This window comes from Varroa jacobsoni, unplaced genomic scaffold (genome assembly GCF_002532875.2).
Source record: "Varroa jacobsoni isolate VJ856 unplaced genomic scaffold, vjacob_1.0 scaffold_823, whole genome shotgun sequence".
Classification (NCBI taxonomy): Eukaryota; Metazoa; Arthropoda; class Arachnida; order Mesostigmata; family Varroidae; genus Varroa; species Varroa jacobsoni.
This window is the reverse complement of record NW_019213725.1, coordinates 127,426-140,549: the sequence shown is the minus strand read 5'-3', so window position 1 is coordinate 140,549 and position 13,124 is coordinate 127,426. Positions and strand designations below refer to the sequence as shown.

Below are 13,124 nucleotides of genomic sequence, written 5' to 3'. Positions count from 1 at the left end.
ATGTTGGAGATAACCTTGTTTAAAGCACATTATACAAGTTGCAATACTGTGTTTTTCGTCCCAGAATGCTACGCTATATAACTATACCATCGTTTGGTGCGAGACGTCGTTCTTCAAACAGTCGATTTTCCAAAGTGCCTCAGCCTTGTCTGCAGTTTGAAAGCTTCGACAGTTCACCAGAATTATTCACAGCCACGAACAGTCTTTTTACACAGTCTGCCCTTTAGGTTTAGTAACGACAAAATAGTACTTTAATCGAAGTAATAGATTGTTATGTTAATCGTTTGCTGTCAAAATATAACAGTATGAGTATTGTGCTTATACTTAAAGAAATAGTCTACTGCTTCTATGAACACCCTTACGGTTTTGATGAACTCAATAGAGGAAAAGGCCATCCTCAGTTACCGCTGATTAAATTCGGTTTGCACTCGATAACAATTTTTGTACGCAACGCAAAAGTTTGATCCTTTTTAATTATATCTAAAAATCGACATAACTTAAACGTCCCGGCTAAACGTAACGAAAGCGACCGTGTAGTTGAAATAACCCTTATTTTGGCGGTTGACTGAAATGTGTCAAAGGAAAAAATGATCAACCTCTGACAGATATCTGCACATGTAGCTTTATTGTGCGTTTTAGAATTACATCTGAACAGCGGATCTAACATCGAGTCCGACCACTGTACCAGGCGAATGATTAATATATTTCTTCATATTGTAAGTCGGAAAATGCCATGAGAAATACCGGCCGGTAAGATTGTTTAAATATGCCAAGATTGTTATACAGAAATCCACAAAAAAATGCCGGTTTCGCAGGTTTTCTTTGTAAGGCTGCTGCTGCTGCTGTTAGAGACTGCTTGACGAGGTTATCTCCATCGGCATCGCGTATTGAATAGTAACCTCTTCGCTGCAAAGAGGCCCCTCTCATCATGCCCTTGTAACCGCCACCAAAAAACCGTTAGAATTAAAATTTCCCTGGTATTAATAATATTATGGTTGAATTGTGAGCTAGCTTATCTGAGATTCACTGAACATTTGTAAATGATGGAGTGTTGGCAATAGTGGAGGGCGAGCGCTGTGAAGTTGTAGCAGTTTTAGCCAAGCGAAACGTTCTCTGAATACCAAAGGTTGCTGACATCCCTCTGCTGCAGGGGACAACAGTCCTAAGTGAAAACGGTCATGAATGTTTTAGGTCGATATCATTCCTGACCATTCCTATTCATTGATTTGCACGTGGTTGCACGTGCAGGCACAAAGGAGCCGAAACGTCGTTGCATCTTCAAATAGAAGAAGTCTGCAGGAAAGGAATCTAGATGTAGAAAGGAAGGCTGGCTTGGAGCCACACGCAGTTGGTGTATGCAATACATTGCCTGGCAAAAACCTCGCACGCATGGTGAGAGATAGTAGGACGTCTACAAAGACTCTATTTCTCCCAGTCCGTCTCTCACTTACAGATTTTATATGTAGGGAAGCGACATTGACTCGTGCACGCAATAATTATGATTTATGGTGGAAATATAGAGGTCCTTATAGGTGCGAAAAGTGGGTTGCTGTGATGCGGCAAGCTGCATTTTGTTGGAACACATAGCTTTTATAAATAATTACGAGTAGGTTTAAAAAATCTACCATAATAAGCAGATAGCACCGGCAGCTTAAGTTCTTCACTTTGTCCGTTAGGGAAAACCATATAATTGGCGGATGGCTGATGTCGCAAATCTTGCTAAAGTAATTTTCCTATGGCCTGGATTTTCATATTGTTCGCACTAATTGACAAGGGTCAGGAAAATCTCAACTAGAACACCAGCGGCAAAGAAGTACCCTTAATAAACGTTTGTTTTAATGGCTCTAGTTGTTAGTCATCCAAAAGTGTTTGCCTCCTAGGACACGAAGAGGGCATTTTTGGTATTACAGTCTCTTTAAATGAATGTGGTCGCTAAAATGAAGCCGGTCGGTGCTTCTACAACGGTGCTTTGCTGTATTATTATTTTTCCAGAACCTGTATTTCATTGAATATATTTTTTAAAGCATTCTATTGACACAAGATCTTCGTACATAGTATATTAATTAATCACGGATAACTACAAGTAATCATAGTCATAACATTTTCATTCTTTCAGTATTTCATTATGCGATGTATAGGTAGCGAGGTATAGTATGGATGTATAGTAACGTTATGCGAAATAAATAGCTAAATAAAACCAATATCGCACAAGATTTGTTATATAATTTGAAGATTCCAAGGTTTGAGAGTCAAAAAACATATTTTTTTCGTACGAGATCCTTTGCTAAGAGGGGTTGACGCGGCCCGCTATTGTTTTTTGTTAAGAAGGAATATCATTTTATATCTCTCCATTTGCTCTTCAAACTCACATTTTTACCTCTACACACTATCCTGCTACTTTTAGCAGTGGGTTGATATATTAGACAAATAAATTATTAGCGATTATTTCTTTTTCACGATTGATTTATGTTATTGTCGATCGTTGTTATTGTTTATAGTATGCGTCATATATCAACAGCTATGCCCAGCGGTCAGGCGACGATAATCGATCAGTCCACTAACTTGCCCCTTATTGCTTGTCAGTGTTTTTACCATATGACTGATGACTGACTCCCTGTTAGTGCTCGTTCGCAGTCGTTGCCCAGCCTGTCACGATATTCGAGCAGCATTGTCATGAGGCAGACGCGTTAGGAGAGAATGTCGTCGAATGAATGCCGCCGTTGCTACGGCACCTGCTGCTCCGTTTCTGCTGAGACTCTTTTGTCGGATTACCACACAATGTGAACTACAGCTTCAGCGCGAAACCATAAGGCTCCTAGCAGCATCAGGTTCACTATAAGGTACCCGTGCGTCAACGACTTGGAAGGCGGGTATCGCTGCGCGGGGCCGCAGCGACCACTCACGTGGTTCTACAGACAGCACAAATTTGTTGTTTATTGTTACTACGCGGAGAAAGATAAGCGAGAAAAATATATCACCGCTGGCGCTGTCTTTGCGGCTGCAACTAGCCTACATAGTCCTTCGTTCGTTTGCAGATATAAAACGGTTTAACGGTGAAACTGCAGGAGCGAGATGGGCTGGAGATAGGGATCTGGTGACAGGAGGACTAGATTCGCTCGTGTGTGACTGTAATTAATATTTTCTCCGGGTTTTCGGAACTGACAGCTAAATTATATAGTTTTACGGGCAGCCCACTAGCGGCGATAGGTTATGGGAATTGACGAAGTGAGATCCATCTGGCCACTATAGTGCAAACTGCTACATCTGTAAACACGATGCTAGATCATTAATTATATTGATTTCTGGTGATTATGGTGATGACTGTGTTAGTCATGATGATGGTAACAGCTGCCGTTTGACGTATGCATAAGATGTCACATGGGCATATGATGGGGGCAATATCGCAAGAAGGAAACGATTGTCACGAATTTTATTTCGTATAGTTAGAATTTTCGTATTGCATTAGAATTAATAGGAATCTACAATATTAATAATGTTTAGTCTGAGTAATAGGTTTCAGTAGCGCAATTTGCGATACATTATGTCGACGACAAACAAAGGAGTGGAACACATAAATATCACTGTTGTAACTGCTGACGTTATAAACAATAGGCGAAGGAGTGACCAGGATACTGATCCCCATGACTAGATTTACATTTTTAGTCGCGCTTATTATTTATGAAGGCACGTGAGGCCAGAAACGCTTACAAAACGCATTATGCGGTAAGGAACGAAACGTGCTCTGATTACCAAAGTAGAAAAGTGTCCGATGAATATCGAAGAAACGGTCTTCCATTGTTTAAACAAGAACGTGTTACCTTTTCTAAAGTTTCTTAACAATGCTATAGTAACAATCTAATAGCCAAATAAATGTATTACGTTGTGTATCGTGTCGTTATCGCTTAGAATACTGGTTTCTATTAAGTGGTTCCAGGCGACGAAACTCTGTTGTATCATCTGCGGAGATTGACTGAAATGTCATATACTAGAGAGCTGTTCGTGGAAGGGGCAGGAAAAAAGGGGTTGGGGGGCTTAAAGGTAATGCCGTGACAATACTGTTATTCCTTTCCGTTTACCGTACCCCGCACCGTGCGCCTCTGTGTCGATATACGGTGCCAACGTAATTAGTACTGCCCAGTAAAGTTCAATGATCAGCGTCGGAACAGTCAATCTACCCACTTTAATGATAGTATTGTTCTCATTAGTATTACTAGGTGGCTGCAAAGCGAAAGATGAGCAATGAGCAAAATTCTTTGGAGCTCGTGTGTTGACCGCTGTTAGGCAATTCAGATTTCAGTTAAGGGATAAGGGCAAAGTCAATTAACATTGCTTACCGTGGTGATTGATTATACGCAGAGTTGGATTTATATCAGTTCGACAATGTTATTGTTTGCACTGCCAATAATAACCAAGGACTCGCGCGATATTCGATTGCCTCGAAGTTTCGCCGAGGTGTTGCGTTGCGGGATATAACCATATGGAGAAACGCTAGAATTATCTGGACCCTCATCTAGATGGAAATGACGTTTTAATATGTCGTAGTATGCCGCTGATCATTTAGAAGTTCGTCGACATATATTCATAGAACTGGTGGTGCCAGTTTTGTAGTTGTATTTTGTTACTTATACATTTTCTCATTCCCCTCATTTTTTTATAACGTAGTTCATACCCGATTATAACGTATTATATAGTAGTTCCCGAAGTACCAGTGCCAATATTTCGGTCGCAGTCATATATGACGACCAGGTTTCACTTCGGTACGAGCTGAATCACTACCAAAACGCAAGATGCTCTCAGAGGAGGGAAGTGAAATCAAGAACTAACTGCTGCTGCGTATACCTGAGACATATACTTATCTACACGTCGGGCAATTATTTAATTTTGAATTTCTTCCATCCGCAAGTATCCTTCTACCGTACAGCATTATCTTTTAGGCGAAATAACTTCGTTGCTTTGTGAGGTCGTCAACTGCGACTGACAAGGCTCGAAGTTCAGATTTTTTTCTGCAATTTCTGCCAGCCTTCTCATAGCAGTAAACTTTAGACGGTTGGAGCTAACACAACTGAGTAAAGCAGACACGAAGATATAGAACGCACATATATACATACAGCTGTTTTACGTATTTAGCTCATATCGTGTGAGTGTAGTGTTTTATTAGCAGATCGTATTTTCTCTTTTTATTTACATTACCTTGCCAAAAACATTTACCATAAGCAAATTGTTATTAATTAGATGGAGGGTTAACGGCACTCGTTAATGAAGTTCTGTTTCTATAGGCAGGAAGACTATTGAAGGGAAGAAGACGACAAGTTTAAATGTGAGGTAAACTTTGGAGCACAAGCGTACGTGAGTGCTTGTCTTTAGTTGCCCTGTTCTCGGAGCAAGAGATAGAAATATTGCAAGTAGAAAATTAATGAATTCTCGCTAATCTGTTCCGAAGTTTCGTTTAAATTATCGTCAATTTCGTATTGGTCCACAAGATCTTCGTTGCTTTGGATTTCCCACGGTTGTAAAATTTGCTAGCAGAATGTCAAGAAAGACGACCGAGGTGTAGTAGAAGATGCCAGTGTAATCATACAGAATTGCCGAATTCGTTGTTGACGTGGAACAATCACAAACGTAAGATTAACCCAGCGAAGTTGTTAAAAGGCGACCCATCCCCGTTTTAATTACATGACCATGCAATAGAATAATGGTTTGCGGTAACGTAATGATATGGCGAGTGTTCTTGAATGAACATTTCATTACCTCTAAAGCAACATAGATGTAGTCTATTTGAGAAACTCGTGTGAAGAAATGATTAAGTTAATTGGATATAGTGGAACTGCGGTTGCAAATCTAACTGGATGTTTTCTTGAGTGATCTTTTTGAGCTCCATCCTCCATGAGGTAGCATAAAAATGAATCGCGTACATCATATAGTTGATGTGGAACTCGAACATATATCCCATGTGACGAAGCGCTCGATAGAGACCCTATGGCTTACGTGAGGCAAATGGAGAAAAACACCTAGTGAGATAGATGATGGCGTTCACTAAGTTATTCAAACGTTAGTGCAATGAATGAACATACGGCCCTCCGTATCCGCATGGCTCGTAGAAAACTGATTCTCGGCCTCATGCCTTTTTCTATTTATTTTTGGACTTGAAATAGCGCACCTTTGTTCGTCCTCAATTTTCGCGTCCAGCTGAAATTTCCATATGCATATCGTACATGTTTAAACAGGCCGCATATAGCCTGTAATATAATAGATAAAAAGCCTTATTATGACTAGGGGGCGTGCTACTGAAACGTTACGTGAAAGATGTGTCCGTCTGAAGGATCTTGACATTATGTTCCAGCTGTCATTGCCAAGAAGCCACAAAAAAGGCTCTAGCTAACTTCATATAACCTCAATGCATCGACCGAAGTAGTACTGAACTTTTTATCGACACGTACGAAATTATCTTTTTTTGTCCAAGAAGAACGAATGAGAAGGTGCCAACACGTATCATTTAGTGCAACGAACTCTACACAATAAGAGGATAACATTTCGATCCAGAAAAGGCCAATGTCTATAATGTGGCATTTGCTGCATGTCGGTCGCGTGAACCAGAAGTCGACTGAAACAAAGGCCGTCGTCTGACTGCGTTGACGCGGAGCGCTTGCTGAATAGAAATCAACTGACGCTGCTCACGTCTATGACTCAGAGAGACCTTTCCCCTTGCTTAGAGTACACGCTCACGGAAAGTCCCCCTGCAGCTGTTAATCGTAAGCAGACGTTTCGGAGGACAGTAACGAAATTGGGTCAGTGGAACAGGTGGAAAATTATCTGTTTTTATTTGAATTCAACATCGACCTTTAATTATGTAGCATTTGTGAAGTTGAAGGTGAAGGTTTAAATGATTAAAAAAAAAATAGGCTTTCATAACGGTAAAATTACACATCACAAATATAAAGAAGGCAGAAAGTATCTCGTATACTACAAACGTATAACCGCTATATAACTAGCTAAGTATATTTGATAATACACAATAGTATAATATTAGCTAGCCCATTTGCATATATATTCAATGGATAGCGAAAACTGAAACTTAGTCAGAGCAAATTTTGCACTTTCCAGAGGGTATATGCCGTGTTCTAGAAAAATGAAGATAATTTCAGGTTGAGTCATTTCTTCAATGATTCAGCATGCGCTGGGTTCCGATCAGGACCGAGGATTCGATTACGACGGTTCGAATACATTATTAATAAACTACCAAAATACTGATTGTAGTAGTTGGTCTTGGCGGAATATTTCGCCTGAAGATATTTCTTCAGTCTCTACTTTTGCAACGAAAGAAGTTTGTGAGTCATCGCTTTATAAAGTATCTCTTGAGCATATTCCTACAAAGTTCGGACAATGTGACTTCCGTTGAGCTGCGAGTAGCGTACGTTATGTGACGCTATAATTTTGCCTCCAAGAAGAGATAAATACAACGCGAACGTCGTGTTGCTTACGCAGATTTCGCGCCTGAGATTTTCTGTTATGAATGTTTCCAGCGACAGCAAAGGGTGGCTAATTTCGAAACGTTTCAAAAGCTTTTTTTTTTCTTTTTTTTTTCTATATTATAGACTCTAAGTGGAATAAAAAAGCAGCGTAATTATATTCTTGTCTTTGTTATTTTCTCGTTGTTGATAGCTTTTTTTATGAATATATATCTCATAACACTTCGCCGGGCCAGCGACCGTTTAATGCACAGAAAGTTTCTTAATCGGCTGGAACATTCACCGCATAACTTCCTTCATTTGTAACGTAACTTTTGGCGAGTTACAGGACGCAATAAAAGTATATTGCAGCCACTAACTTTTCGTAAGTTGAAATGTTTGCTGCAATGAAAGTACTCTAGAGCTTTTATGTCGCCTGTAAGCAATGAACAATTGACAACCTCCTGTAGTTTTTTAGGTCATGCACGTATTAAACCTCGTCTACATATTGAAAACTGTTTTGCGTTTGGATAGTTATAAATGTGACAACTTCCCCTCCCAGAGCTTAAGAAGGATATCTTTCATCTTAGACAGCTTAGTTAAATAACGAATAGACTATAGTACTTAAAGTAGCGGGTAGTGTAAACTTTAACCCCGGGCGGTTTTGTGATCAAATGAAAAGTCGCCACTCCTGCAGAAGTAACGCTAGTGATCATCGTACCGATAATGCATTAGCGTATGTGGATCGAGACGGTAGCCCAAAAACACGCTAGAATGCAACACAGTAACGGCAAAATGAAAAGTGTTTTTTACTTAAGGAACTTTTGATTGCCGTCTATTTAGAATGTATTGTAGCTATCTGAAAAAGACGGCAAACGGTAATTTAGATTTGACTCGCATCCGTAACAGGCATACTTACATAAACAAGCGACTTGAGGCGATGGGTGAATAAGTCGCTTGTTTCAAGCACAGTATTGTGCAACATGCCCATTGCAGCCATGCGCGGCTGATCCTACTGTCCTGCCTAGGGTTCTAGCCAAAGCAAGTTCGATTCGTTAGCTTATTGATGCCGTGACCTATTGCAACTAATCAACGGTATGGCTGCAGGGGGGCGTATCTGCTCTCTACAACGTAGTAGGTTTTTAGAGCAAGTTGGAGATGACAAATCTGGCGTAAACTGCGAGCATAAATAGCCACAAGAGTTGTCCCACTGTAAGTAAAAACTGTTTGGTTCGAGCAAAGGCTCCGGCCAGTTGACTACGAAGTTATTAGAACATAGCATGGGTAAGTCAGTAAGACCCAAAGGGAATCCGTAGTTTCAAGAAATGTTCAGATCGTAGGTCGCAGATGGTACGTCGTATTATACGATGTGACTGTACTCACGGCAGACCTCACGGAGTGCAGCATGTCGTCACCATGAATATTTTGAATTTGCACAATTAGTGAAAATGTTGTCCTGTAGCATTTCATCGTTGAATACGAAAAAAATCATGCAATACACCATGAAAGTGGCCTCCCCTTAAACTGACAGAGCGGATTCGTTTGTTAATGACTGGTTTGCCCTATTTGTTTTTACTAGCTAGGGCAGTTGGACCGTATACCCATGTGGCATTTGGGTTCATGGAAGCTGGATTTACGTGGACAATTCTTACGGATAATAGATAGTTACTGACCACTTTTCGTCCGCATTGTTAATCAAACAAGAATACCAAAAAAAAATATGGCTTCATTAGCTCCGCAATTGAATAAGTATTAACAATTACAGTGCTAACTGTTGGTTGCTCTCAGAAACAAAACGTAATTATAGCAAACGTACAGATCGTAATAATAACGAAGAATTTAATTCATAAATATAAACAATTGTTCAAGAGTACGTAAGTACTCTAGCAGTTTGCTGGCCATTTTGTGAGTGATCATCCTGTGATTTATTTGGGTTACTTGCGCAGTTCAATAGAAAGCTTAGCTGATCCTGCTGTCGTCTCCGTAAAAGTAGGTTTCTTATCGTTTTCGGCAAAAAGCGATAATAATGATAACAACAAAAGTATTCACCGATTGTGGTACACTATTCCTAGGGAAGACATGAACGATTAGCAGGGTTCGACATATGGATCGATAAAATATGCTCTTCCCTTTGCTAAATGTCGGATCCATCCATCAGCTGGTTGGATTGTATATTTGATATTCAATAGCCATTTCGATAGTGCTTGTCAAACTTAACGACGGCATCATAATAACGAAAGCGGAAAGAGCCCCAACATTAATTTCTAAGTTATACTTGTTCGGCCATACAAGATACGATGAAACTAGATGACGATGCCTATAGTATTATTTCTACGAACTACATAAGTTTATACATACAGCGACGTACAATATATTCAAGTTCAGACAGCAAGTTCAATCTACAGGTTCCTGTTAATCATGTGTAGAGGATACACATGATCTTGAATGTCAGGAGCGGATTCATCCACCAACTACGTACTTTATTTTTTTTTTTGTTGCGTATTCGTACATGGCCTCTGTATGATCTGTTAGTGGAAGACATAAAAACACATTCGTTCAGTCGACAACAGTGGCTTACTGAAATACAGGTAACGCTCACTGGTTGCAGATCTACTGGCGCATGAGCTAGTGTACTAATAAGCTATGAGTAGGCGCAAGTGTGACCTGAAGCCTATAGTTTAGGGATGTCACTGAAGCAGCCTTGTCGGACCGTTCATGTAAGCCCTAATCAGCGTTAGAGCAGGCGAAATCTTTCAACCAGCAGCGAGCAGTCTATCAATCTATCCAATGGATATGTGGTCTCAGCTTTGAAATGATCTAAATTAATCATTTACCACGAATCATTTGTAAAAGACACTGGCTGGGACAATATGCGTAAGTGGATTGGCTCTGCTTCCAGTTAGTGACGGCAAAAGTTAGGGTAGCTTTGACAAAGCCTTTTCTTAACTATTATACTAGTAATGTTTCGATTGGTCCGAGGTGCTTCTGTTCACTCAGGACGAAATTTACTCTTCTATCTTTACCGTATTTTTAGGCTTGCGTTTGACACTTACTGTCACTTTCGTTATGGACATGTAGTATTGGGTCACGTGTAAAGTAAGGACCGTGTTCTTTTCTCGACAAAAAAATCGAAGATTCGTACTTATTAATACATAGGGCTTTTCTACTGTCAGAAATATTTTTACGCTATAAAAAAGTGTAAATAGATTCGTTTATGTTGAGGCCTATGAATTTTCGTTTTGCTGCTTTGCACGTTTGGCTAAAAGGACTGCACGTTGGCCTTTTTTAGATTGATTTTACTTCTGCTACCTTGTTGGGCAGTCGCCAACGAGACTAAGTAATCACATAGTATATTTTAGTCCTGTGCGCTGGCCCATAGAGGTTCCTTTACATTGAACATAGTTACGGATACTGCACACATTTATTTACCCGGTTCATTTCATATAGTCCTACACTTTTGCAATAAAGCCGAATTTAGTTCGTTACCTTGCATAACGTCGTTTAGTTACGCAACGGTGGCACCCAGTTTTATCACATGCATCATCATCATCTCGTTTCCATTAAAAAATGTTCTGTCCAGCAGACAATGGATTCAGTTAGTAAGTGTTAGAAAGTCTGCATTGTCGTCACTGTCAGACACAATAGGTCAATTGCAATAATCCGTAAACGAGTCGACCCTTTTTAAGCACCTAAACACGCCTCAGTAGGTTTCATACCCTTCCCTGTCGCTTGTCTGGCGGGAGCTCATCGTGGCCGTAGGCTTGCACGCCTGCGCCGCGTGCCGCTGCAGTAACATAAACAATAGGTCTAAGTAATAGTTGCTATGGTCAATCAATGCGACAGCGCTGACTGCGGAGAGGACCACGACAGGAAGGGCATCAAAGGCTTCGACGGACACCAGGCAACGAGCGATAACTAATCTTGGCAAAATAACACTATTATGTAACAACAACGGTGAGCCAAGTTAAATACGTATATGGTGATCGTGAAAAATGCACCCTTGATAGTCCTGCGCTTTTCTAAGCAACGAGGCCAGTACATCAACAACCCTTGTTAGATGTTCGAGCAGGACATCACGTTTATTGCTGCTGCGGCTGCTGCTGTTATTGCAGAGTCCTCTTCTAAGTAAAACGACGTACTATACAACTATCGCAGGTGAGCTTGTCACCGTTCGTATAAGTTGAATACGAAGATCTCCACTTGATCTCCGCCATACGGTCACGGCCTCGGTGAACGCTGTAAGGAATCAAAGAAAATAAACATGACAGGATTATCTGTATTATGAATAGCACTGGTGGCTTACGATGGATTTTGTTTGGATTTCTAATCAGTTGTCATGGCCATGCGTTTCTAGCGCAATGTTCAACAGCGCTGTTGGACGTAAAACTCATCTATTTATATACAAATACATTAAGTTACATGGCACGATACGAAGTTAGTGTCGCCGTCAAGAAACGCGACTAATTTTATTCAGCCGTTTAAATAATCGCTGAGATTTTTAGTCGTATAGCACTTTGTTGTTTTGGAAAGGGCCGGCGTTATCAGATGGCCCTATACTCCGCGGAACGTAGTTACCCTGTTAGATATAATTCGCTATCAACAGCTTCATTGGCCATGATAGTTAAGAATGATATACTTCAAAGGAACTACTCATTTCGCTAGCGTTTATTATGATATTTTCACGCATCTATATGTAAGTTGCTCTTCTATTTAATCACTGGATGGGGTATCATGTAGAAGATTTGAAAATCTATGTACAGTATACTGGAACAGTATGGAACGCGCGGTTTCGGAGTTCTACGCTACCAGTATTGCATGGTAGCTGTTAGTTGTTGGTCGATCGCGCTCAGATTCGCTGGAAGTCAGACCTAGTCCGGAGTCCTCATATTTCATTGTCTACTCTTTCCTACGCACTCGGAATAGTGTTGACGCTTAGAGCCAGCCTATACCTAAGGAAATACATACTATTTTATGAGAGTCAGGGCGTTTTAGTAATAGATAGGTTATGTTAAATTATTTGTAGAACTTCCAAGTTGGCGGATTCTTTAGGCCCGACTAAGGCGTCACCATTGTGACAGAACAGTTGATTTTCTGAGTGTATGTATATTTAGGTCCTGAATAAAGTACAACTAAACAATGGTAGTAGTACTTTGATGTTTAATTTATAATAAATAAAAGTGAATGTTTAAAAAAGCTATTAGACCCTAAAAGCTTCGCGAATATTCAACGTATGTATCTGGTCCAAATTACAATAACAAAAACAAAATTACATGGACACACGCTAACGTTTTTGTTGTTCTAAAATAGGCCTTTCATTCGTTCAATATTACAGGTGAAGGATCCTTCTATTCGGAGAGGGTACTTTCAAAAATCTGTGGTATTCATCGCGCACTTACCATTGGTAAATCTATTCCACAAGACAGTGGCTTTGGTGGCGCCGGACTTTTTCGAAAACGGGCTCGAATCGTTGGAAACGGCGTGTCATATCATCGATCGTTGGCCTCCACCGTTGCCCGGAAAAGATCTTGTTCTTCCGCTTAACGGAGTCGTCCTTCAGTGTCGGATTCCCTTAGAAGTTGACAGCCAATTGCAGGTATAAGGATTGCAACTTATTAGCTTGTATTATCGCTATATAGTCAAAAGACACCGCGTTGGTGACCTTGTAACTGTCCTTTATTT

At 40.3% G+C, this 13,124-nt stretch overlaps 1 protein-coding gene across 5 annotated transcripts in view; it reads left to right on the top strand.

Annotated features, from left to right (window-relative positions):
* The window catches only part of LOC111264152 (protein DENND6A), a 40,880-nt gene that overhangs the window by 14,995 nt on the left and 12,761 nt on the right, over positions 1-13,124 (top strand). For all 5 annotated transcript variants that reach the window (XM_022839809.2, XM_022839807.2, XM_022839810.2 and 2 more), the window contains exon 3: positions 12,778-13,038. In XM_022839809.2, the coding sequence (XP_022695544.1) occupies positions 12,778-13,038 (261 nt within the window). The remainder of the gene's footprint in view (positions 1-12,777; positions 13,039-13,124) is intronic.